Source organism: Dunckerocampus dactyliophorus, chromosome 14 (genome assembly GCF_027744805.1).
Source record: "Dunckerocampus dactyliophorus isolate RoL2022-P2 chromosome 14, RoL_Ddac_1.1, whole genome shotgun sequence".
Lineage (NCBI taxonomy): Eukaryota > Metazoa > Chordata > Actinopteri > Syngnathiformes > Syngnathidae > Dunckerocampus > Dunckerocampus dactyliophorus.
In genome coordinates, this window is record NC_072832.1 from 23,582,813 (window position 1) to 23,608,711 (window position 25,899).

At 39.3% G+C, this 25,899-nt stretch overlaps 1 protein-coding gene across 2 annotated transcripts in view; it reads left to right on the forward strand.

Annotated features, from left to right (window-relative positions):
- parga (poly (ADP-ribose) glycohydrolase a) overlaps nucleotides 1–25,899 on the forward strand; it is a 47,362-nt gene that overhangs the window by 3,226 nt on the left and 18,237 nt on the right. For both annotated transcript variants that reach the window (XM_054798602.1, XM_054798603.1), the window contains 9 exons: nucleotides 409–531; nucleotides 612–692; nucleotides 3,095–3,169; nucleotides 10,469–10,561; nucleotides 11,960–12,114; nucleotides 15,865–15,944; nucleotides 16,026–16,086; nucleotides 19,904–19,979; nucleotides 20,781–20,928. In XM_054798602.1, coding sequence (XP_054654577.1) covers nucleotides 409–531; nucleotides 612–692; nucleotides 3,095–3,169; nucleotides 10,469–10,561; nucleotides 11,960–12,114; nucleotides 15,865–15,944; nucleotides 16,026–16,086; nucleotides 19,904–19,979; nucleotides 20,781–20,928 — 892 coding nt within the window. The remainder of the gene's footprint in view (nucleotides 1–408; nucleotides 532–611; nucleotides 693–3,094; nucleotides 3,170–10,468; nucleotides 10,562–11,959; nucleotides 12,115–15,864; nucleotides 15,945–16,025; nucleotides 16,087–19,903; nucleotides 19,980–20,780; nucleotides 20,929–25,899) is intronic.

The window sequence follows — 25,899 nt, forward strand, 5'->3', positions numbered from 1 at the left end:
GCCTGACGACCAGGCTAAAGGCTATGCCGTGACTCCCATTCCAATTGTCCAACATAATCATTCATTAGTGGTGAGTACCTATACATTTAAATGCGTGCAGTAAGTGTCTTCCCAAACCGGTGTCGTGAGAAATGCTTCCTTTTATCCGATATCTGATATCTGATATCTGATATCCGATAGCTTAAACCCGGATTGTATGGAGCTGAATCTAATAATATAAATTACTTTTATTGCAAATGTTCATTCAGAATCACAGGACAATGTCAAGTCAAGCTAGCAGGAGGGTTTGGATGTGCACATGCACGTACCAAACCATACATATTTGTCCCTAAGCATGAAATGTCTGCCTGCTGTGTAACAACTGTGACCCTTTAATGCATCATGTCATGTTGTTTTTCAATGTTACAGACAGATCTCCTCAGGGAGGGAGAGGTGCCCGTCCCCTACCCGGGCAAGTTCAAAGACGCGTGGGACGACGTGTCCGTGAAGATGCCTTGCTCGGAGAAGAATCTCTTTCCGATGGAGACTGAGGTCTGCTTCTTTGCTCCCCCACAAAAAACCATCCAGACACAAAGCAAATGTTGCCGTATGAGTTGTTTTTTTTCATGTAGGATGGAGGTGGCGTCCAGAGTCGGTGGGAGTTAATCCACTCTTCCTTGCAAGGAGGGTTCAAAAGTTCCCTGGATGTGAGGGTAAGACAGATTTGTGGACTATGGACTTATGTCCGTGTAGATTTGTGGAGATTGTCTGGCCCCAGGAAATATGGCACATCTGCATTTTAAAGCACTGCTCACCCTCTCCATTATAACTTCAACTATTTTCATGGCTCTTAAATACAAATGATCCATATTGGCTTTCTTACCGATGTCCAATATCATCTAGCACTTCATTACCGATGGCAACTGACAGCTCTTCTCTCCAACTAAATTCGTGAGAGATGCTTGATATCTGATATCGTTCAGCACTTCCATGCCTACACCAATTTCAGCCAATGGCGATATCTGCGGCAGCTCTTCTCTCGAACTAATGTTGTTACAGATATTCGATATTGGCTTTCTTACTGATATTGCCCAGCGCTTCATTACCGATACCGATCACTTAATCACTTAATTATCAATACAGATATGGATGCTTGACATTGGTTTTCTTTCCGATATCTGATATCGTCCAGCACTTTAATGCAGATACTGGTAACAACCAATACCGATATCGGCAGCAGATCTTCTTGATCTCAGATCTCAGCAGATCTCAGCACTTCATTACCATAATACTTGTGAGAGATGCTCATTATTGGTTTTCCTACCGATATCGTCCATCACCTCATTACAGATACCAATATAGATGCTCAACATTGGCTTTCTTTCCGATATCGTCCAGCTCTTCAGTGCTGATACCAATATCATCCAGTATCGATATCGGCAGAAGCTCTTCTCTAATGTCTTGAGATATGCTGGATGTTGGCTTTCTCGCCGATATTCGATATTGTCCGTCACTTCATTACCGATACCAATATCGATCTATACCGGTATCTGTCTGTGTAGGCTCTCTGTCGTACAGGAGTTGTCCATCGAGGGAAAGGCTTCTTGAGACATCATCTGTACTTCTGTGAAGAATGTGTCGGACGTTTCGCTCCTCATCCGAAGAGCTTCGTCAGCGAACTAATACCAATATCTCTCAAACCAATGTTGTGCGAGTTGCTCGATATCGTCCAGCACGTCATTAGCAATATCAACTGATACCAATATTGGCAGCAGCTCTTCTCTCAAGATAATACTTGTGAGATATGCTCAATATTTGCTTTCCTGCCGATATTGTCCATCACTACATTACCGACACCGATGCTGATGCTCGATATTGGCTTTCTTACAGATATCCGATATCGTCCATCACTTCATTACTGATACAGATGTCACCCATTACCTCAAGATGCTCAATATTGGCTTTCCTACTGATATCGTCCATCATTTCGTTAATGATACAGATGTCACCCATTACCTCAAGATGCTCAATATTGGCTTTCCTACCGATATCGCCCATCACTTCGTTACCGAAACTGATATGATGTCATTCAGCATGTCATTGGAGATACTGATATCATCTAGTCCCAATATTGGCAGGAGCTCTTCTCTAAAATTGTGAGAGCAGCTCGATATTACAGTATATCGTCCAGTACTTTATTACCGATATCGGAAGCAGTACTCTCAAACTGTTGAGATATGCTCAATGTTGGCTTTCTGACGGATATCGTCCAGCACTTCTATTACAGATACCAATATCAACTGATACGATATCTCTCAAAACAGTGTCGTGAGAGATGCTTGATATCGTCCAGCACGTCATCAGCAATATCAACCGATCTAAAAATATCTGCAGAAGCTCTTCTCTCAAATTACTGTAGTGTCGTTAGAGATGCCTGATATTGGCTTTGTACCAATATTGTCCAATACACATTACCAATACCGATATCCACTGCTACTGATATGAGCAGCAGCAGCCCTTCTGTCAAAGTAATGTCATAAGAGATGCTCGCTACTGGCTTTTTTACTGATATCTGATATTGTACAGCATTTCATTACCGCTAACAATATTAACAGTACTGATATTGGCAGCAGCCCTTCACTCAAACTAATGTCGTTAGAGATGTTTGACATTGGGTTTCTCTGCAGTATTGTCTAGCACTTCATTACGGATACCGAAATCAGCAGCACCTCTTCTCTCAAACAACGTGGTTAGAGATATTCGATACTGGCTGTCTTACCAAGCAGTGCTTCTCCCATCACTCAAATTAAATTAAAAATGTATTGGTTTTTATAGCAACCTCGATTATTTTATTTTTCCTCATGCACACTTATTATTTTAATCTTTTTTTAATTGTATTTTTTTTTATTTTAACTTAATTATTGCCATCAAAATGGTCTCAGCCTTGTACATTCACAACTGTCCACAGGGTGTCAGTGTTTGCAACAACATCAGACTCTTCTGTGACTCAATACTGCTGATCCTCTCTTGTAGTGTTATTTAAATATAGATATTCCATTCTATATAGTGTTTTTCTATAGCACTATGGATAAATACGTGACTTTCCTCTCCCCAGGATGCTATATTGAGGTACAACACGGCACACGCAAAGAAATGGGACTTCACTGCACTCAACCTTCTTTGCACAGAGGTAAGCTGCAACTAGCAACCCAGTTATCACTGATTGTTAATATGTCATGCATTTTTTGTGGCATTTGTATCTTTTATTTGTACTGTAATAGCTTATAGGGGATTGCAATAATACATTTGATTAAAATTATCTACCAAATCACAACCTGTTTTTATATGGAGTTAGTGAAACCTATCCTAATGGCTACGTTATCATTTTACAACATTTTTAGGTAGCACTTAATGCCTTTTAGCGTCCCAGTTCATATATTTTAAACTCAGACCCTGATGCTTCCTGTCACAGCCATTCGAAATGGTCTTCAACTCATGTCTCTGCGGAAGGCAGGGCTTGGTAGATCGATGCGCCGCGTGAGAAGCTTTATAGCTTCATCCAATTTAATTAAAAGTATCTATCCCCCGTCTGTAAAGATGCTAAGTAAGGCCATCAAGTAGAAGGAAGTTGCCCTTCCTGTGACCATGCCCTGCCAATCCTCTCCTTCCCTTTCTCTTTTCCTTTTTTTTTTCATCCTTTCTGCTACAAAGGCATTTTATGAAGTTGTATGGTGTTCATCAAAGCAGAGGTTAAACTATTAGTGCTATAAACACCCTTTTTTTTTTGCTTGCATAAATTAATTTCTGCTGAGTTCTAGATGACATTGTCAGCCCATTGGATATAATGGGAATAATCTGTTCCGGTGTCAAACTGTTGCCAACATAAAACCATTTAGTAAGTGTACAGGCAATGTTTTATGTAACATTTGCCTGCAAAAACAAAAATGCTTATTCTTTGACACCTTTTTTAACAACACTTTTAATATAAAATAATAGTAAATAATTATCATCCAAGTAGCTGTATCTTAAAAACAATAAATTGCATGCTCGCCATTAACTCCAATACAGTGAGAAATGTATAGAAGGAGATGTGTGCCAAGGAGATGAGTCTCGTCACATAGCTGTGCGTTGTTGCCGCTTTGCCATAATTGTCCTGAGCAGCCAGGATGCCATTTCGGTCCATTTCCTCTTCTACGGTCATCATCTTAACATTTGAGCATAATGTAAATGTTGGACAAAGTTCCATCATTTTAGGAAAGACATGGCTTATAGTACGTAAAAAGTTTGGAGACACTTTTGCATTTTGTTGAATGAGGAAGTGTCTCCAATCTTTTGACATACTGTAAGACAGGTACACGCTTCCAATTTCTCGGCTTCACTGTCACGATTTTTGAAAAATATATTAATAAATTATGCTGTTGAATATGGCCTTTTTCAATGCATATTTAAGCAAATTTTCCATACCTTTTTGGCCAAATTAAGCATTTTCAAGCATAAAAATAATGTAAAGTACAACTATAAGGCATTCAGAAGATGCATTCAAAGACAGAATGATATGTAGTATTCTACACTGATCGCTCGGTGTCAGTAATGTGACTGTAATGTTGGGTGAGACGCACAAGCACCAGACTTGGTCGCCAGAACAACAGGCTTTTATTGCAGGTTTGAATGATCTCATAGCAGGCACAATAATCCCTAACACAGCCTACTGTTGCAACCGAAACTCAACGCCAAGATAAAATGTCACTTCCTGTCTGACTACCTCTCAGCTCCCCTAGCACTGGAGCACATTTACACAAGCACAAGTCGTATTTATGTCTTAAATGTCTTCTTTTCTCTTGCTATATCTTCTATATTGGGTCATAGGAGTGTAAAGGTGTCTATAGGGGTGTTATTTCATGTCTAGGGCTTTAATAATGTAAAAAAATGTAGAAATTCATAAACAGTTTTTCTTTGCTCTGACTAAGTAAATATTCCAATTATAAATCAGGAATTCTACCTCACGGAAATTCACTCATCATGGTCGAGTCTGGAACCAATTAACCGCGATGTGACTTACAGTACGTCAAAAGTTTGGAGACACTTTTGCATTCGGTTGAATGAGAAAGTGTCCCCAAACTTTTCAACTCAGTCAAGATTTTTAGCAAATATATGGCTTGATGGACTTCAAAATTGTCCAAATTGCCCGACCTTTATGTCCTAACAATCAAAAGTTTGGAGACACTTTGTCATTCAACAGAATGCAAAAGTGTCTCCAAACTTTTGACGTGGTGTAAGCCATGGCTTTCCTGAAAAGCTTGATGGACTTCAAAATTGTTCAAATTGCCCAACCTATATCTCCTAATAATCAAAAGTTTGGAGACAGTTCTCATTCAACAGCATGAGAAAGCGTCTCTAAACTTTTGACGAGTACTGTAAGTCTCACAAAAGCTTGGGAGCACGAATAGTCATCAAATCTTGCACTTTTTCAGCATCTTTGAGACTAACTCGGCGATCATTTTTGCAGTTTTTCTTATGATGACGGGAGCATTCAACAGCTTCCACCATCATTGATATCACATATCATAGCCAACATTCCAGTGGCTTAAATCATCGATCACAACACTCAATTTGTACTGCGCTGGATAAATGTCAAAATATATGCCCGCCCCGGTTCCCATGATTGACGCTCCCCTCATTGAGGGGCGGGAGGGAGGGAAGAAAATAAAAAAATAATTACACAAATTGGGACACGTCTGTAAATTGTCAGTCTTTCCCTCCTGCCAAATGAAACTGTCGCCGTGTCACTTTCTGATGACTGTTGTGTGGAAGTGATCCAGGGATGAGTACTGCTCACGCCCCGAGGGAGTACGCAAATGTGTTGTGCTTCGTCAAACATTTCCTTTCCGGATTTTACACCTGTAGTTAAAGGGATAGATCGGATTTTTTGACATGAAGTTGTCTGACATCTCCATCAGCAGTGGACTACACCAACAGTGACTTACCCCCCAGTTGGTCATTTAAGTAAAGAGTTTGGCTTCTCAAAACAATATGCATTCAAACGAGTAATACATTTGCATCATTAAAAATGCCTCCTCAAAAAAATCTGACCTCACAAAACGCTCAACGTTTTATTTTTCTCTCACTGTATCCCTGCGCACTGTCGCCTGTGCATTCATGTGTATGTGATGAAGATTCTTCCACTCTTTTTCCGCGACGGAGCACCGCAGCCATCTTGTTCACGCATGTGTTCCACAGCGGAAGAAGATGTGAGCGTCTTCATCGCAAGTGGAAGAGCGTGGAGTGTAGCGTGCAGTAGGTTACGCATTGGAGGGAAATTTTAACGCATGCATGCACACTTATGCACACACGCATGCACACACACAGTTTAGTTCCAAATGTAAAAAATTTAAATAATTCCTGTTGTTATATTTGTAAATCAATTGTTATTTTGATGTATAACAACCCTTTTTTGAGTTGCTTATGTTGTGGTATAGTTGTTCAGATATTTGAGCTATCACAAAAGCAAAAAATATGTGTCAAAGTGAAAGTTATGCTTGAAATGTATCTTTTCACAAAATGTTTTTCTCCCTTTTCCAGTCGGGAACTGATATTGTCCTCAAACTTACCTATTTTCTACTGTTGATTACTAAAGAACAGGAAAAAGGTACTTTTTTCTGATCAAAGACGGGAGTCTAATCTTTCGTTTGGTAGGTTCCATGTTTATATAGACCATAGAACACAATATTTCGTGTGCCTTGACAGATCAGTCAAATTCGTCTCAAATGGCCGATACTGGAAGGGATGGTTAGGGTAATGGTTATGGTTTAATTTTATTTGAACATGCATACAAGTTGCAGTGGAATACATTACATAATGCAAGTCACAGTTCCACATGTCCACAAGGAGTAGGAAGAAGCAAAGTTTATTTAATCCTACCCCCTATCCGTTTCACATCTGGTGCTGTACATTTATTCACTTCCTGTATTTCATGTGATCTTTTTAATACCTAGAAAAGTGATAAGGTAATGTAAGAATATGTAATTGTCAAGGTTTTTACACAATCATAATAAATAGTAATATTATATATAATCATCAATAATAAATACAAATAAACATAACATAAGTTCAAAACTCTATTCTTGGTATTTTGCACACATCAACTCTTTGTATTGTTTCTTAAAATTGCTCATCTTAGTGCATTGTTTGAGTTCCTTACTCAGTACCTTCCATAATCTAATTCCACATACTGAAATGCTGTGGATTTTTAGCGTTGTTCTCGTGTATAAATGTTAAGTTTAGGTTTTCCATGAGATTGTATTTCTCCTCTCTTGTGGAAATGTATTGTATGACATTTTTGGGCAACAGGTTATTGTTTGTTTCATGCATAATTGTAGCTGTTTGAAAATTTACAAAATCAGATGACTTTTTATAGTTATTAGCCCATATCGCTGCACAGTAAGTTAGATATGGTAATACCAGTTAAGATTATGGAATGATTTTTGGGCAAGGACAAATTTTGTAAAAGTATTTTTTGCTACCGTATGTTGTATATTTTTAATGTGAGATTTCCAGCTCGTTTTTTCATCTATTATGATCCCCAAAAATTTATTTTTGTTCACCCTTTCAATGTCAATTTGTATTTGCGCATGCGTGTCCTTTCTGCTATTACCAAATAGCGTTATTTTAATTTTACTTAAGTTCAAGGATAATCTATTTTAATCAAACCATCTTTTTAATATGGCCATTCCATCTGTGACTTTTTAAATGAACTCTTGTGTGCTTTCCCCAGAACAAAAAGCAGTAGTATCAGCTGCAAATAATACTAACTTTAAGGCTTTTGTGCTAATTTTAGTCTTTCGTGTCTTCTGAAAAATGTCTGGGAGTGAATGACTTAAGAGGCGGACTTTCAACCAGTTGCTAGTCTTGTGATACCCGATGCATGACTCTACAATCGATTCATGTAAGGATTTATGGCTGAATGGTACCGATCCAAGAGGCTTTCTCGCTTGTCAAACTGGATATCTGGTCACGTCGGTTTATCGTTCACAACCCGAGGCAAAACATTCCAAAGTGCCCATTTCCTACAGGGCTGCCGTCTGTCTATTTAGTAATGTATCCTACACTTATGCTCTAACTGTGCAAATATATCATATTTCTACCTTCATCCCTCCACCATCTATTAGTCCCTCGGGGGCGTTTTATGATGCCTGCCAGCTCATTACTTGTGACAGCGTTTAGTCAGACTGGCTCCCTCCCCGCTGCCGTATAAATGCTCTCTGGCCAAATTGCAGAGCAAAGACCGTGGCACTCTCTGCACATGTTGGTCATTTGCATTTTGCTCCAGAAGGTCCATTTAATCAGTTTACCTTGGTGGACCCCATGATTGATGACGGCGACATTTGAAGCCAATACGCTCATAAGTGATTGCGTTGTAAATCTTGGGTGTATGATGGAGGAAGTGTGTTTATTTTGGAGGGGGGGAACTGCTGAGGCAAGCTTGAAGCTGAAGTTATATGTGGCTGCTTTTAATGTGGCGGAATGATGTGTGTGTGTGTGTGTGTGTGTGTGTGTGTGTTTTTTTTTTTCTTTTTCTGAAGTTGTTTCCACACAGCTGATACCGATTCAGAATCAACTTAATGAATGAGGTGTTATACGTACCTCCAGCTGCACACTATAGGTCCTCCCAAGCAAGCTTTATAATCACTCGTCCGTGCGTGCGGTTTCTTATTTCTTGATATTAACTGAGTGGGAGTAACAACAATACACCTGTTGTCAGGAGTGCCATTGATTTTTCTTCCTCGATATTGCCTACCTGTTATTAGCTTCTTACCCTGGACTGTGTTTCATAGTTTTGAGAACAAAATTTACTTTTTTTTTATAATAATAAAAAAAGATGCCAAAAATTAAGTTGCACACTGAAAGATGTTACTCTGAACATGTAAATAAATAAAATATTTTTTAAAATGACTAAAATGCACTGGCTTTTTAAATACCATTCATTCAGTTTTATTCTATTTAAGAAATGTATCAGGGGAATTTAAGCTAAGCTAAAATGATTTTTGTTGTTTTATGATTAATATTAATATTATGTTTTCGCCGGGTACTCCGGCTTCCTCCCTCATTCCAAAAACATGCATGTTAGGTTAATTGGCGGCTCTAAATTGTCCATAGGTATGAATGTGAGTATAAATGGTTGTTTGTCTATATGTGCCCTGCCATTGGCTGGCAACCAGTCAAGGGTGTACCCCGCCTCTAGCCCAAAGTTAGCTGGGATAGGCTCCAGCATACCCCCTCAACCCAAGTAGGGATAAGCGGCATAGAAGATGGATGGATGGATTATAATTATTTTTAATTATTCTTTTTAAAAAATATATTATATTGCACTGCAGGGGTGTCTAAAAGCTTTCCAGCGAGGGCCACATGAAAATGAAACTGATGCAACTTTGCCACTTTGATATTTTGTAAATGTAGATATGCTAAGAAGTAACATATAGAGTGGTGTGAAAAAGTGTTTGTCTCCTTCCTGATTTCTCAGTTTTTTTGCATGTTTGTCACACTTAAATGTTTCAGATCATCAAATAAATTTAAATATTAGTCAATGACAACACAACTGAATACAAAATGTAGTTTCTAAATAAAACTTATTAAAGGAGAAAAACTCCAAACCTGCATGGCCCTGTGGGGAAAAGTGATTGCCCCCTGAACCTAATAACTGGTTGGGCCACCCTTAGCAGCAACAACTGCAATCAAGCGTTTGCGCTAACTTGCATTGAGTCTCTTACAGCGCTGTGGAGGAATTTTGGCCCACTCATCAGAATTGTTGTAATTCAGTTACATTGGAATTTTTTTTCTCCCTTTTAATAATAAAAACTTTCATTTAAAAACTGCTTTTTATGTTCTGTTGTGTTACTAATATTTGACTATGTGACTAATATGTGACTAATATGTGACTAATATTTAAATTAGTTTGATGATCTGAAACATTTAAGTGTGACAAACATGCAAAAAAATAAACACTTTTTACACCAATGTTTATCAGAACAGCCATGGATAAGTTGAGCCAGGATAACCAAGATATCCCGGCTTAATCCCTTATCCTAGTTGACTGTTGAGTTAAATTATATTTTTAGAATGTGCTGCAGGCCAATAAAAAAATGGCCACATGCCGCACTTTGAACACCCCTGTTGTACTGTTTTTTTGAGTAAAGTTGTAGTCAAACATGTCACTTTTTTATCTGCTTTCTAGGTAGCAATGCTAATACAACAAACTGAGCATTTATTGTAATTAAATGCGTGTTTTCTTGGCCCACAGCATATTCAACAAATAAAACAATGTAGGCAATTTTTAATTTATTTATATATATGTAGCTGCTTTGAATGCCTTGCCCTACATTGTACTGGTTTTACATGATCAAATAGGTAACAACGTTAGAAAATATCAAATTGTCCGTCCCAATTCTTCAATTATCCTGCATGGAAGTATATTTCTCTTGTTCTTGTTCTGCAGTGTCTGGAGCATTGTGAGGTTCAACACCTGTACGAGGTGGTGCTGCCTTCCATGGTCAAGCTGGCGCTTAGTGCTCCTCGCCTCTGCACGATGGTAAGCAGTGTAGTTTTCTACTTTGGAGAGATTTACACCAGCAGGATGGATGGATTAAGCGCTACACTAGGAAGAAGTAATGCCATTGACAGTGATGTAGGCAATGATAAAGATGTAGATCATTTAGGCAACATTTTGCTTTTTGCATTTTTTAAATGTTATTTTTGGATTTTATTGTGTTGTTATATACATACATAATTGTTATGTGTTGTGTATTTTATGTTAATCTTATTTTACATAATTTTAAAATATGATTTATACATTATATTATTGTTTTTGTTAAAATATAGTATGAATGTAAGTGTGAATTAAGTGTGAATGGTTGTTTGTTTATATGTGCCCTGCGATTGGCTGGCGACCATTCCAGGGTGTACCCCGCCTGTCGCCCGAAGTCAGCTGGGATAGGCTCCAGCACGCCCCCGCGATCCTAATGAGGAGAAGCGGTATAGAAAATGGATGGATGGATGGATGGTTGTTTGTTTATATGTGCCCTGCGATTGGCTGGCAACCATTCCAGGGTGTACCCCACATGTCGCCCGAAGTCAGCTGGGATAGGCTCCAGCATGCCTCTGCAATCCTAATCAGGAGAAGCGGCATAGAAAATGGATGGATGGATGGATAATAATGTCACAGCTTAAATGACGCCCCTAACAGCTCTGATGCTGCCCTACTTACGTACGTTATGCAAGCTATATTATTTTATTTATACTGTATTATCATTATTATTATTTGGGTTTTTTTTTTTTACATTTTTGTTAAAATACAAACTGGTAACGTCACAGATTAAATAATGCTATTCTGTCATTCAGCAACTGTTGTATAACGCAGACTCAATTTTGGTCCAGAACTGCTTCATTTAGACAAATTAAAAGTGGTTGTGCTTCACATCCACATTAAGTGAAGCCCATGCATGTCACCTCTCTTTTTAAATATAGCGTATGTATAATGTAATATAGTTTCTCCTTCATCGGAGACAAACCACAGTTAGAACATCTCATCTCAGCTAAAACAGGAATTCCAGGTCCAAATGTCATCCTTTCCAGTGGTTGGCTCTTCTTTGTATTGCAGGAGTAAGCCTCCAGCCAGATGTTGGGCTGAGTTGTTATTAGAGCTGGTATTGATCTGCTAACTGGGCAGCCTTGGGAGCCTCTTTAGCTCTAATCAGAGATGATAGATGAGGCCTTGTGTCCGACGGAGCCAACATGGGAGAGCGCAAAGAAACAAGGACCGTAATTACTCCACCCCATTTACTTAATGGAACCCTTCTTGTGTCTTCTGTTGATTGTTAAACTAATTATCTGGCCTCATTAGCCTTCCGACCCACGTTATCACACTCGTACATGTATCTTCAGTGTCTCCTCAATGTTGCCATCTTCCTCATATTGTGTCTCTTTCCAGCCAATCCCGCTGCTGAAGTCACGGATGAACCATTCCCTAACCATGTCTCAGGAGCAAGTTGCCTGTCTTCTGGCCAACGCCTTCTTCTGCACATTCCCCAGACGCAACTCGCGCAAGTCAGAGTACTGCAACTATCCTGAGATCAACTTCTACAGGTAAAGGAGAGGAGATCGATTCGTAGGTCCTCTTTGTAGGTACCTGCTGACACCGGTCTTCATCCACAATACTTATGTGTGACATGAACACATGTCTTTCTCTTTTCTGTGCGTTCGAAAGATATAAAAAGAGACAGCTCATTACTCCATGTAATAGGACACACCTATTCCGCCTCGAAAGACAATAGCACTCATCATAAATAAATGGAAAAAATTACAGTTAACCCTTGTGATTGGTATCCGTATCAGCCGATTTCACTCATGGAAGATCGGTATCAGAAGCAGCAACATAAAACCCTGATCACAGACCAAGTGACAGAGGACTCTTATTTCCATTAGGTGGCAATACTGCCTTAAAAACACAACCCTCAAACATAAATATGGTCTTCCTCCATCAACTCCTGTTCATTTTGTTGCCAATGTTAAACTGTAGGTGACGATTTCTAATAACCTTTGGTCTTGAGTCAGCGGTCTTCTCTGCATGTGGTGTTTTTAATGTAGCTTACAGTTGTTTGTATCATGCGCTGAACGCCTCCTCTTTTGGGATGGGACTGCTTTGAACCTAATGACTTGTGTGGGAGTCCAGAGCTACTGGTTATTTTGAGCATCTGGAAAAGATAATGTGATAAATGATGTCTTTGAATTAAGGGTTTCTCACAAGAAAAGGTCAGGAAAGTCTTAGGCATTAGTCATTGCACTTAGCTTCAGTCTTAATGCAATGACATATCTACTGTACACAAGCATGAGTGGCTCATTAGTGTATCATTTTGGTAAGGGGGTGGTTGGTAGCCATGTTCTAATCAGATTTGGCATACTCTCTCTCTTACTGTATTTACAGTCCCACACCCCCCACCCCATCTGATGGACATAGTCCAGGGTTCATCTCAACTCGCGTTTTCCTCATTTGATGGAGGAGGGCGCACCTCCTTTGCAACTGATCAATAACTTACGGTCTTCTCACTGATACAACTGGCAAGAGGTGGGGTCCAACCTGAACTGATCGCCAGCCAATCCCAGGGCACATAGTGTGTATATATATACAACTTGTTCGCAGCTATGGACAATTTAGAGCAGTGGTGGTCTCAAACTCAACTTAGCAGGGGGCTTCTTGACATGCTTTCACCTTCCCAGCATACCTCGCGGCACTTGTGTAAAAAGTTGCTAAAGCTACGTGTTTAGAGTTGACGTAGTGGTTTATTATTTCCCGTAGCAATAGGAGTTGCCTTATGTGCGTTAAATTACCTGTTACATGTACTGTCATTTTTGTGTTTGCGCCGCGATTGTAGTAAGTGGCCTGTCTCTGAGAACCCAAAGAATAATTCTGCACACGTTTGGCTTTTTTTGGTCATTTGTGGCTTTTAGCAGCACTTATTCCCAAAGCAACAGCTTCAACAAGGTGTGTTCAGAGAAGAAAAAGGTTATATACCAGAATTTAGGTAAAATACTACAACTCAATACCGCCATACGGTACAATTATCAATACATGGATATGCACAATATATATATATTGTTTTGTCAAACAGATACCAGCACTGATGACCTTGTGCTTCTCAAGACCGACTAACTTTTTAGACTTATTTAGATTTAGCTGTAGTTTGTGTGCACCTGGAGGGAAGAAGGACTGGAACAAATTAGGGTTTGACCAACTGTACCTGTTGATTTGTCCTAATCAAATGTCATGACATTACTACTACCACATCACTACTATCAGGAGAACCAGAGTATAGAGCAGAGGGAGCCACCTGCTGTGGCCCAGCAAGATCCACTGTATTCGGACACATGCTCCGAACAGCCGGTTTGCTGCAACGGAGGTCAGGAGAGCCGGAGTATAGAGCGGGAGGAGCCATGCGTGGCCCAGCAAGGTGCACTGTATTCGGGCACATGCTCTGAGCAGCCGGTATAACACCACAGATCTCTGTCAAACACTTGGGTCTGGGACCAACCAGAATTTAGGTGTAATAAGACTGTGGCTCCAATATTGCCATACACATTATCAACGTAAAGGTACAGTATTTGAATGTGTTTCCCAATCTACAGTGGCAATTAAATGACATCTAAGAATGTCGATATCGTTGGTCGCTTTTACAGTGGTGGCAATTTGAATTTCTAATTCTAGTTCCTATGGGAGAAATTGTTTAAAAATCCAAGCAAATTTGTCCGACCTTAGGATTTCCACTGTAAATTTTAGTCTTAAAGGCCATCGCTAGAGGGTTTGGTAGTATTGTTTTATAAATTGTTGACTTAGTCCTTCAGCTCTCTGCCTAAAGCTCTATACTCCTATCACAGCCATTTGTACAAGAATGGTATCTCCCCTCACATCAGACGAAGGCGAAGAGGCCTGCGAAATAACATAAGCATCGATTCCAGTCGCATAGCCTTGGTGTCGCTTGGTTGCCCACCTTCCCTATCAGAATTTGTGCTTGCAGTGTAGAAGAGAGTTTCTGCAAAGATGAGACAAGACAAGCAGTGCAGTCTAAAACGGGACGCTCGCTGTGGATCGTTATTACCCAGGGCCCCCCCACCCCATCCCCTCCTGTAATTGAGGGAGTGTCCGTCACTTTGCTTATTGGCTGCAGTGATGCTCCGTCTTGGACAGGCGGAGCGGCAAGCAATCTGCTGATTGCTATTTTGGCAGAACTGTCAAGGTTTGTCCTCCGTTAAGTGATGGATATGTTGGAGAGGAGACATCTCTTTAGTTGCTGCTTTTCTCTGCTTGAGAGGGAAATGACAGGAAACAACGGCACATTATAATTAAGACAAATGAGTTTGATGGAAAATAACTAAATTGTTAAGTAATGGTAAACCTTGTGTCCATCTACATCATTTGTTACATTGAAGAATGTCTGCATAAATGAAGTAAATATATTTATTATACAACTGCAAATTAAAGGAAAAGTGCCCTTTTTTTTTTTTTTTAAATTTCGCCCATCATCCACAATCCTTATGTGAAACATGACCACACATTGTTCTCTTTTCTGTGCGTTTGAAAGATATAAAAACAGCAGAAAAGAGCACATAATGCACATAATGGGAGGCACCTGTTCCGCCTATAAAGCCTTCTGAAAAAACCTTCAAAAAGCGCCAACAGCGCTCGATTTACACAATGTGACCTGCATATTAACCATGCTACAGCAACATTGTTATTAACATTGTTACGCCCAAGAACTACATTACTGGCGTAGTGACACCTCGCCACACCACACCGGCTAGCGACTAGCTTCACCACACACTCGCTCACATGCCTCAGGCCACTACCGAAAGGAAACGCTACGTATTGGAGCGGCCGCCACTACTTTGTGTTGTTTTTGTTTTTGAGTTTAGAAAAGTGAACAGTAGGTGTAGTGTTCCTTTCTATGTTGCTATGTGAAATCAGTGCACCCAGAAAGGAAGTTCTGGTAATGCTAAAAATGACCAAGATACTAAAGTAAGTAATACTAAAAATAAGTATTACATATTATCATGAATGTGCCCATTACTGCAGGGTCACAGTATGAATATAAAACCTTGCTGGAGGTTTTTGGAGGCGTTTTGATAGCGGCCTTTCTAGGTCGAATAGGTGTGCCCCATTATGTGCATTAATTACCAGCCTCTTTTTAGCTATTTTTTTTCATCTTTAGAAGAGAGAGACATTTGTGTTCATGTCTCACGTAGGGGTTGTGGATGATGGGCAAAGGTTTTAAAAAGTGCAGTTTTCCTTCAAGATAAAGACCTGACACACCATTATTAAATTGCTTCTGTTTCCGTTTGCAGGTTATTTGAAGGCTCCTCACCAAGAAAAATCGAGAAGTTGAAAACACTCATGTGCTACTTCCGGAGAATTACACACACCAGTAAGCATCAGAAATTCACTTTTATTAAATCTCTTCAACCCAAGTAATATTTATTTATTTTTATTTATTTATTTTTTAAAGGGCCAAAGGGTCTTGTGACATTCACAAGACAGACAATGAACAATCTGCCAACGTGGGAGAAGTATGACTTTTTTTCCTACATTTTTTGGATATATTTGATATACACTACGGATCAAAATGTTTAAGACCAGTTCACAAATTACAAGAATTTACATTTTGTTCTGCTGGATCTTAAGGAAGTTCTAAGTAGAGCTTGAAAATGCAAAAAGATGAAATGAGAAAAACAATTTGAACAAGCATTAAAGTAAAATAGGCTGTTAATCAGGTGATCAAAAGCATAAGAGCACAGCCTTTAAAAGACAAAATCTTGGGCGAAAGTGTAGATTGAATGTGATTTAGTGTCAGGTATTTACACTTTACACACTTAGCAAGGCCTCTCGCAGTGCGCCATTGCTGCTGAGGTTGGACGCAGTGAGACAGTCATTTGAAACTTCTTCAAACATCCTGAGGGTTATGGAACAAAAAAGTCAAATGGTAGACCCAAATAAATGTCAGCGGCCCTGAGCCGGAGGATCCTAATTTGTTGTGCCTGAAAAACACGGGAGTGCAATCCAATAACCATCAGGCACCATCTGCCACAAAAGGTTTTTAAGAAAAAAAAACATCTTCAAAGGCCTCGTCTCCTTCAACGCCACAAAACTTCCCTTTTGGAATTTGCAGTGCACCAAACATGGGATATTGAAAGGTGGAAGAAAGTTTTATTTTCTGATGAGAAAAAATGTAGCCTTGATGGCTTCCAACGTTACTGGCATGACAAGAAGATCCCACCTAAAATGTTTTCCACACGGCACAGTGGAGGGGGCGCCATCATGATCTTTTCGTGGAACAATGGAACTTCAGGTTGTGCGGGGGTGTCAAACGGCAGCTGGCTATGTGGAGATGTTGCAGGGGGCATCCCTCATGACTGAAGGCTTTCGTCTGTGTGGTAATGACTGGCTTTTTCAACAGGACAACAACACTGCACTTCACAATGCACGCCTTACAAAGGACTTCTTCCAGAGGAATAACTCATTCTTTTGGACCATCCTGCATGTTCCCCTGATCTAAATCCACTTGAGAACATTTGAGGATGGATGGCAAGGGAAGTGTACAAAAATGGACATCAGTTCCAGACAGTGGATGCTCTCCGTGAAGCCATCTTCACCACCTGGAGCAACATTTCCACTAGCCTCCTGGAAATACTGGCATCAAGCATGCCCAAACCCATTTTTCAGCCGATTAACAAGAATGGCGAAGACTCCTTTTTTCAACATTTTATTTCTATTTTAGGAGGGTTGGGGTTTTTTGAGCTATGGTCTTAAACGTTTGGTCAGCCGATAAGTTTGTCTTGCTCCCATTTCTTCCCTGTGCATGAAGCTCTACTTAGCATCTCCTTAAGATCCAACAGTGCAAAATGAAAATTGTTGCAATGTTTCAAGTGGTCTTATGAGTTTCATGAGGAGTGTACATGTGTTGCTTAATTAGAATATGACTGAAAAGTTGATGTAGTTCAGTTATTTCATTCAAAAAGTGAAACTTGTATATTATATACATTTATTACACACAGACTGATATTTCAAATGTTTATTTCTTTTCATTTTGATAATTATAACTAAAAACTAATGAAAATCCCAAATTCACTATCTCAGAAAATTTGAATATTGCTTATCACGAATAATAAAATATGTATATATATATATATATATTTAAGAAATACTGGACTTGGCACCAGCACACAGTGCCAAAACTACCAGTACCTAGTTTAAGGATCATAGTATCCCTGTCCTTAATTGGCCAGCAAACTTGCTTGACCTCAACGCCATCAAAAATCAATGGGGTATTGTCAAGAGGAAAATACGAAACGCCCGACCAACAATACAGAAGAGCTGAAGAAACCTGGGCTCTCATAACACCTGAGGAGTGCCACAAACTGACGGACTCCATGCCACGCCGTATTGTTGCAGTTATTCAGGCAAAAGGAGCCCCGACCAAGTATTGAGTGCTGTGCATGTACATACTTTTCAGTTGGCCAACATTTCTTAAATCCTTTTTTTTCTGAGATACTGAATTTGGGATTTTCATTAGTTTTCAGTTATAATCAACAAAATTAAATTAAATCAGCATTTGAAATATAATCAGTCTGTGTGTAATGAATGTATATACTGTATTATATAATATACAACTTTCACTTTTTGAATGAAATTACTGAAATAAATGAACTTTTTGGCCATATTCAATTTTTTTCAGCAGCACCTGTATATTAGTCTTGTATATTGGGAAAAAATTGGTGCTCTTTGGCCATACGGTAACCAAGACAGTGTAAGATAACCGAGACATATTTTTAGCCATAACTTTTGACAAAAACTGGGGTGTATTAGTAAAATATGATGGAATGTAATAATGTGTGTGTATACAGTATTTTAATACAGTGGTACCTTGTAACAAATCCATTCCAGAAATCACAAAACAAACTTTTATACTTTTACAATTATAGTTTTACTTGCAGAAAACAATTCCAAATGCATATAAATGATGAATGAAAGGAATAAATCAACATTTAAGTTTATTTTTTTGTCACGTCTCGGCATGGTGTTAGCGAGGTGCGAGCGATGAGTCTTTTGAAATCTCTTGAATTATTAATGCTGCTATGCAGCGGCAAGACTCCACAACAGAGCAGTAACAGTACTTAATTAGCTGACAAAAGAAAAGGAACATGCATGTGAACTAAATAGGATGAACTGAAATTAGCGGCAGGTGCGTGAGACAAGAAACATAAAACAGGCAGACATGGAACAGGGCAACACAGGAAGAACTACAAAATAAGAGCACAAAACTGAAACTAAGGCATAAAAGTGGAACATAAACAAGCTGTCACGCAGGCTACCACGCAGATCATTGAAGACGTGACTGTTGCAGCGAGAGCAACATGGACACCACCTTCCTGTTTTGCCATGGGTTATTTCTTGAATTCACTAGTGTTTCTCAACTTGAGTCTCTGCTTTTCATTCGATCACGGCTCCAAAATGGAGCCACAGAAAGTTGCCAGTATTTTGATAAAGAAGGTGAGAAACATGATTGAATTCATAGCAAAACAGGAAGGTGGTGTCTGTGTTAATCTTGCTGCCGCATCGTGTCTTTGGCAATAATCACATATTCAATAAAGGTAAAAGTATGTTCATTAAATGTTCACTTTTCCCTTTCATTCATCATTTATATATATTTACAATTCTTTTCTGCATGTCGAACTAGAATTGTAAAACTATATAAATAATTGTGATAAAACCTGTAGTGTAATTGTGTTAGTTAGCAGAGAACTGCGGGGTCAACCACTGATGAACCGCTTGGTCCGCTAATGCTTAAAATGACCAAAGTACTTTAAGTATTACATGTTATCATGAATGTGCCTGTTACTACATGCTCATAGCATCTACATAAAACCATAAAAGCTTGTTGGAGGTGTTTGTAGCTGTTTTAATAGCAGACACTTTCTTGGAGGAATAGGTGTGTCCCATTACGTGCTTAGCTGCCACTTTTTTACCTGTTTTTATATCTTTACAACACACAGAAAAGAGAAAGACGTGTATTCATGTCTCAAATGAGGATTGTGGATGATGCGCTAATTATTTTTTTTTTAAAGTGCACTTTTCAATTAAGAACACAGTTGGACTCACGCAGTATATTAATAACATGACAACGTGCGCCATATTTTGCGCTAACCGAAAATATACGCAAACCGAGGCTAAATATTGGTGTAAATTTACAACCAAAAAACACGCTAACCGAGGCTCCGCTGTATTTGTTAATAAGCTTGCACTATTCATTTCTGTTTATTGAAATGATATAACTGACATTTTTTCTGATTTTTTTTGTTTGTTTGTTTGTTTTGTTTTTTTCCCAAGCTGCCAGTCTCAGCTGACACGCTTGCATATCACTTGTGAAGGCACCATCGAGGACGACGGTTACGGGATGCTGCAGGTATCGTAGTTTTGAATGTTTGCATTAAGGCATGGGCCGGTTATCGGTTTTGAGGCATACTACGATATGAAAAAGTCACGGCAATGGTATTTTTAAAGTTTTGCCTGACAGCTGAAGTACACACATGAGTAGCTCAGAGATCTATGGGGATATAGAGAGGACCCCGGGGTGCAGATTGAGAGGGAGTGGGGGGGAAGAAGATGACGAGGGTGAGGCATCTTACTGGGGCGACCCAGCCTTAGCCAGACGGAGTCCTCGGCAATGACTGTGTGCTTCCATGGGGCAGAGTCGGAGCTGTCAGTCTGTCAAAGGAGGTGAGACTAAAATGTGAGCGGAGGTAAGGCTGGGGGTGAACGAGGTGAGGAGAAGCGGTTGACAAAGTATGCGTAGAGAGACAGACTCACGCTGTCACGTGGATTGATGTGGCTGTGGGCCAGTGAGCAGGACCCTTTCCTCTGACAGACATGTTGAAATGGCAGCAGTGGTCATAGCAGGAGTGGCTTTACACAAACATCAAGATTTCACATCCATTCTCTACTCGCCCAGAGTTTTTATTTCACATGCATGATTGTGCTTCCTTATTTGATTACTCCCAAGCAGGAAGCAAGCTTCTTATCTGTATTAAATGACCACAGTGGGTGGCAGGCCGTAAGGAGATGCTAACAGAGTCATTTATCTGCATAAGTCACAATCGGAACATCTTACAGTTAACCTCAATCGCATAGAAAGGGCAGCACTATATTTTCAATGATACCAAAGCATGTCTTCTGGTAATAACGTGTGCTTTTTTCCCCTCACAAGGTGGACTTTGCAAACAGATTTGTAGGCGGTGGCGTCACGGGGCACGGCCTGGTCCAAGAGGAGATCCGTTTCATCATCAACCCCGAACTCATCGTCTCCCGTCTCTTCACCGAAGCGCTTGAGCACAATGAATGCCTCATCGTCACAGGTATGAAGCTCATTCCCAGATGTTTCAGGTTTGGCATGGTATTTTTATTGTTTATATGTATTATCTTTCACATTATTTCCATTAGATGCCTCCTTATTCTCCTTTTTTAAGGGGGAAAAAATGGCTGCACAGTCACCCCTTGTTTATGGCGGTTAATTGGTTCCAGACCCGACCGTGATAAGTGAATTTCCGCAAAGTAGGATTCCTTATTTATAAATAGAATATTTTGGTAGTTAGAGCATAGAAAACCTGTTGACGACCTTCTAAATACACTTTTTTTTACATTATTAGAGCCCTCTACACATGAAATACCTAGTAATGCTCCGATCAATCAGCCACCGATCAGTATCGGTCCGATTGCCGTGAAAAAGCACGTGATCAACATGTGCCAATAAATGCCTTTCAACGCTCTCTCACTTGGAGCCCACTATGTGCTACCTGGAAGTCCTGCTTGGGCTCCACCAGTGTACTCTCAGATCCAAAGTCTCCTTGAGGAAGTCGTCTTAAAGTCCCGTTAATGCTTACAATGACCAAAATAAGCAAAATGCTGTAAGTATTACATGTTATCATGAATGTGCCTGTTAGTAGATGTGCACAGCATGGATATAAAACCATAAAACCTTGTTGGAGGTGATTTAATAGTGGGCTTTCTCGGCAGAATCAGTGTGTCCCATTACGTGCATTAATTAGCTGCCTCTTTTTAGCTTTTTTTTTTACGTCTTTGGAATACACAGAAAAGAAAGAGATGTGTGTTCATGTCTCACATAAGGATTGTGGATAATAGGCAAAATTCCCAAAAAAGTGCACTTTTCCTTTAACGACTTACGGAGTCTGGAAAAAAAAATTAAAATAAAAAAAACCTCTTTTTTTCAAACCAATAACCGATAACTTTCTGCTTCTCAAGACCGATATGGTACCGATAACTGATACTAGCCCATCAGGGTGCGCTGTATTCGGGCACAAGCTCCGAGCAGCCGGTGTGATGCCACGGAGGTCTCTGGCAAACCTTATGCACAACAACCCGCAGGCGTCGTAGCGATGCTGGCGTTTCATGCTGCTGATAAGGTTTTTTGTGTGCTCGGTGGTTTTTTTTCCCCTTGTCACCAAGCATTTGGTACAACAACCAGCACGCAAAATGGCTTCCCGTTACAATGGGCGATGACATCACAGGTAGGAGAAAAAAGTGCATGATTTGCTGATTTGCTCACCCGCACAGGACGGGTAATCTCGCCTCATCGGTTATCAGATTTATTTTTCATATTATGATTTATCGGTATGACATCATAATTCTCTCATATCAGCCCGATAATTATCGGTCTTATCTTTCAGCTGTATAAAAAATGAAAAAAAAAAAAGATTTTTTTGACCGTAAATATGTGAATTTGTGGGCATTCACTGTATCTGTTTTCCTTTCACAAAACAGTAGTGAACACAGCAAGTCCACACTAAGTCCACACAAGACGCAAGGTCTTGAATACATGGGGTTCTTTTCTGTCACCCCCTCTCCTGTTCACCAGTTGAATCAAACCCGGGGGCCTCTAGCCACCACCTCATTTCATGTCTGCCCCCCTCTTACATTAGCACACTCATACACTCATTTCCACATAATGGAAAGGAGGTAATAGAATGGTTTATTTATAGAAATCCCCCAGGATAAGATTTGTGCTGGTTTCCACAGAGTGGTTCCGTCGTAGAGCAGGCAGACAGCGATCCTCCACCAAACGCGCAAAAACGGCTTCATTCCTTTCCATCAATGTAAAAATCGACTTTTGTCTCATTAAGCACGGCGGCGAGCGACACGACGGCGCCGCGCCATCTTCTCGCAGGTACATTCATCTCTTCTGAGTCACCTTCAGTTGTTCGTCACCGTCCTCCTCCTCCCTTCCCTCGGTCCCTCCTCCTCCTCTCCACTTAACTTTATTACATTTGGACAGAAAGGAATTTATAACCCAACTAAGGTCATTGCTCCACTAATGGAATGGAGCAGTTACGCCGCAGAATCATTCAAACCTTTGCATGCCTGCCGTGTTTCCTCTTATGTCTTTCCTGCAATCCAGACGTTTGCTCACCTGTCCATTTATATTTCTTAGCACGAGTAAACACAGGTCTTCCATTCATCTCAAACGTGACGTCAGGGCTTCTGCGTGGATGTTGCCAGATAGATGGGAAGGTAGAAGGCCACGATGTAATCTGCTGATGGGAACCTTTATGGCGGTAGATGTCGTAAGGAGGCGGGGTGGTTTCCAGTACAAATGACATCAAGGTGATAGAGGAGGACAGCAGCTCTTGTCTGCTGATAAATGGAGGAATAGGGACATTAGGAGCCCCTTGTATTGTAGAAATGAAGGAGTGGACATTTTAGGGTGTCTCCGTGATGAAAAATGTAGGAACACAATTTTCATTCACCCAATTCTTGTGCTCATTTGAACAATGCTTTTTGGGTTGTTGCTTTTTTTTTAATGAAAAACTTTCACAAGTTACACTGACGCTATGTGTTTGAAATAAAATCAATGAAATGAGAAATGGCTGTGATTTAAAGGAAAAGAGCACTTTTTGGGGAATTTTGCCCGTCATCCACAGTCCTTATGTGAGACATGAACACACGTCTTTCTCTTTTTTGTGCGTTCTAAAGATATAAAAAGAGATAAAAAAAAAGAGGCAGGTAAGAATGCATGTAATTTGCACACCTATTCCGCCTAGAAAGCCTCCTACTACAACACCTCCAAAAACCTTCAACAAGGTTTTATGGTTTTATAACCATGCTGTGAGCATGTAGTAACAGGCACATTCACGGTCATTTTAAGCATTAGCGGAACGTCCTTCCTGAGTACATTGATTTCACAGAGCAACGTAGAAAGGAACGCTACACCTACCATTAACTTCTCCAAACTCAAAAACAGCAGCAGTGGCGGCAGCTCTAATATGTAGCGTTACCTTTCGCTTGTGGCCTGAGGCCACTAGCCGGCTCGTATCTAGCCGGTGTGGTGTGGTACTTGCATTCTTAGCAGCCTCTTTAGCTGTTTTTATATCTTTAGAACACACGGAAAAGAGGAAAAACGTATGTTCATGTCTCACATAAGGATTGTGAATGATGGGCAAAATTCCAAAAAAGTTTATTTTTTTTAAGCAACACTGTTTTTCAAATGCAACTTTTTCACTGTGTAAGGAATACAAGGTTACAAGAGTTTGATGTATGAGGGATTAATAGTAAGCATAACCCTAACCCAGAACTGAAAAAATGGTACCAACAATTAATAACACACTTTGTCACCTATAACAGTGGTCCCCAACTTTTTTGAACCCACTGACCGGCTCTCGTTTCCACAAACCTTCAGCCGACCGAGGGTGCGGATGGGGGTCTTTGTCATACATTATAGCGATAAAATGTTATTTATTTATTATATATTGTGTAAAACTAAGACAGGAAATACATAAAATTAAAAGCACTAAATGAATACAGACCCAGCATCCACCAGTACTAGCCTGGAGTTTGTTTTTCAGAGAGAAGATTATAACTTCGCTCTTTGATGTGTGTGATAACAGGCTAGCATGAATTAACTTGAAGTTGTGGACCAGATGGATATTTACATTAGCATGCAATAACATCATCACATAGTATTAGCATTTGGGACCAAATATGAGGGGAAAAACACAGTATAGTAGTCTTTTTGTGCAGCGTGGGAGAAGTTAGATGGTGCGTTCAAGGACCTTCAAACAAAGTGGACCAACAACTTGCAAAAACTGGGATTTCTAACTGTATATGATTTTTTAGAATAAATAATGGTCCATATTTCCAAAATTGATATCCATTTACATTCAATTTAATGTTATTTAAAAATGTATTATTTTTTTTATTATTATTTTAAGTATTTTATAGGTGTCCAACTTGCAGCCTGGGGGTCATTTCCAGCCAAGCTGTTATTTTATTGGCCATGGGCACTTTCTAAAAATACAATTAAAAAAAAAAGAAAACAGAGCAGTGATTTTACAAGAATACGAAATATGAAGAGAGTAAAGTCATAATATTAAGAGGAAAAAGTAGCATCAAATTGAAAACTTGAAGGAAAAAAAAGTCATAATATGAGAAAAGAACAAAACAAAGAAAAAGTTGCAATTTTTGGAAAATTAAGGTGGGGAAAAAGTTGTTATATTACAATAATGAAGTAAAATATTATGAGAATAAAGTCATAATATTGTGGAAAAAAATTTACAAGGAGAAAGTTGAAATATTTGTAAAAATACAAAAGCAGCAAAAAATGTAGCAAAAAATGCAGCAAAAAAAAAAAAAAACAGTAAACAAATGAACAAATAAAAAAAGTAAAAGTGGCCGCTGCATCTTTTGATTTTTCAGTATGCAGCCCTCGGTGGTTTGGGCAACTCTGCAATATTACATATAGTGAGAGGCAAAACAGTCAATCAATGGTGTCCAAAGTGTAGCCAGGGAGCCAGCTGTATTTTTTATTGGCCCTCGGCACTTTCTAAAAATACAATTACACAAGAAAACTTAAAAAACACACAGCAGGAATTCGGGGAAAAAAGAGCAATAAAAGGAAGAATAAAAATGAAGTATTAGTTAAGTAAAGTCATAATGCTTTATGACTTTATGGGTAACAAAATTGAAAACTTAAGGAAAAAAGTTGTAATATGAGAAATGAACAAAACAAGAATTAGAAATTTTTGGAAAATTAAGTTAATAAGTTAGTAGTAATACAATATTATGCGACTAAAGCAATAATATTCTGAAAAAAATTATAAAAGTAGTTGATAAAAGTAATTGATAAAATAAGAAAAAAATAAATGTTATACAAATATACAGTTGTTACTTGCTACATCACGCATTTACTATCGCCGTTTTTCAAAAATTCAATAAATGATCACTGTTTTGTGGTTGAATACAGCCTGTTATTAGTCAAAACATGCATATATTTAAAAAAGTCCATATTCTTGGCCCAAACTTTCAATCATATAAAT